The 1,121-nt window shown below is 43.4% G+C and overlaps 1 protein-coding gene across 4 annotated transcripts in view; it reads left to right on the top strand.

Moving 5' to 3' along the window:
• sik2b (salt-inducible kinase 2b) overlaps nucleotides 1–1,121 on the top strand; it is a 44,990-nt gene that overhangs the window by 21,887 nt on the left and 21,982 nt on the right. For all 4 annotated transcript variants that reach the window (XM_014330159.2, XM_005915820.3, XM_042218083.1 and 1 more), the window contains one exon: nucleotides 576–737. In XM_014330159.2, coding sequence (XP_014185645.1) covers nucleotides 576–737 — 162 coding nt within the window. The remainder of the gene's footprint in view (nucleotides 1–575; nucleotides 738–1,121) is intronic.

Here is a 1,121-nt window from a genome sequence, read left to right as displayed (position 1 = left end):
AGAGTGTGTGCTAAGCAGATAAACTGCTAAATCCAGTGTTTTTGCTTCTCATTGGAAAAAGAGCTCAGTTTGTATTTATTTCAGTATCCTATTAAACCGACCGCTAACTTACAAGCTGAGCAGTGTGCGCTAATCTAGGCATTATATAGCAGAAGACCTGTTCTCGGAAACCTCTGTCTCCGCTTTCCTCGTTCCACTATGACAACACAGTGCATTCTTCGCCGTCAGCCAATGCCTACTCACGCATGCACACGCGGGGCTAGAGCAGGGGTCTCCAAAGAAAAAATACATTTTGCATCTTGCTCTCAATGAGCTCACAAAACATGCTGTAATGTAGAGCAGTTGTAAGCTACCACTGGCACCAAGCCCGCACCTCATCAAAACCTATTATACTTTCAGCACAACCACTCGGTTGAATAAAGAAATTCAACTTTTATTGCATTCTTTTCAACTGTATAGTGATACCTTAATACGTGTTCGGAAGGCCTGTAGAGCCAGGTTATGTAATCAACTAAAAAAAATTATATAGACTTAAAGTTCTAACATGACACGTCACCTCTTTCCAATGTCTGCAGACTATCTGGCAAAGCATGGCCGTCTCAGTGAGCTAGAGGCCAGGAGGAAGTTCTGGCAGATCCTGTCAGCGGTTGAGTACTGCCACAACCGGAACATCGTTCACAGAGACCTGAAGGCTGAGAATCTGCTGCTGGATGGCCATATGAACATCAAGATTGCAGGTAACACATTGCACAGGGGACCCATAAACTCAGTAGATGAAAAATCCAGGATCTCCGCATGAGTTTTTGATGTATTGGCTGTCATGATCTCAGCGCTCGTGGAGTTCAGAAATGTCTTCACTGCCTGCTTAGGTCATTTTTTGCAGTGTTGAGAATTGGTCAGAGGTTGCTTGCAGGATAGCTGTTTGCCGACAGATCCCATGACAGACATCTTAAAAGCTTAAAGGCCTGTGTTACTTTTTCAAAACAGATGATCAGAAGAACTTAAAAATGCTTCCCTGGTGACTCTTGAGTTTAAAAACATGAAAAATGGAGGACAAAGTGAAGAACAGACCCAGAGGCAGATATTTGAGGCTAAGCTGTAAGTCTGTAGTACAGGCATCA

Source organism: Haplochromis burtoni, unplaced genomic scaffold (assembly GCF_018398535.1).
Source record: "Haplochromis burtoni strain Fernald_Lab_line unplaced genomic scaffold, NCSU_Asbu1 Contig_15, whole genome shotgun sequence".
NCBI lineage: Eukaryota > Metazoa > Chordata > Actinopteri > Cichliformes > Cichlidae > Haplochromis > Haplochromis burtoni.
This window is presented reverse-complemented; position numbering and strand designations above follow the sequence as displayed.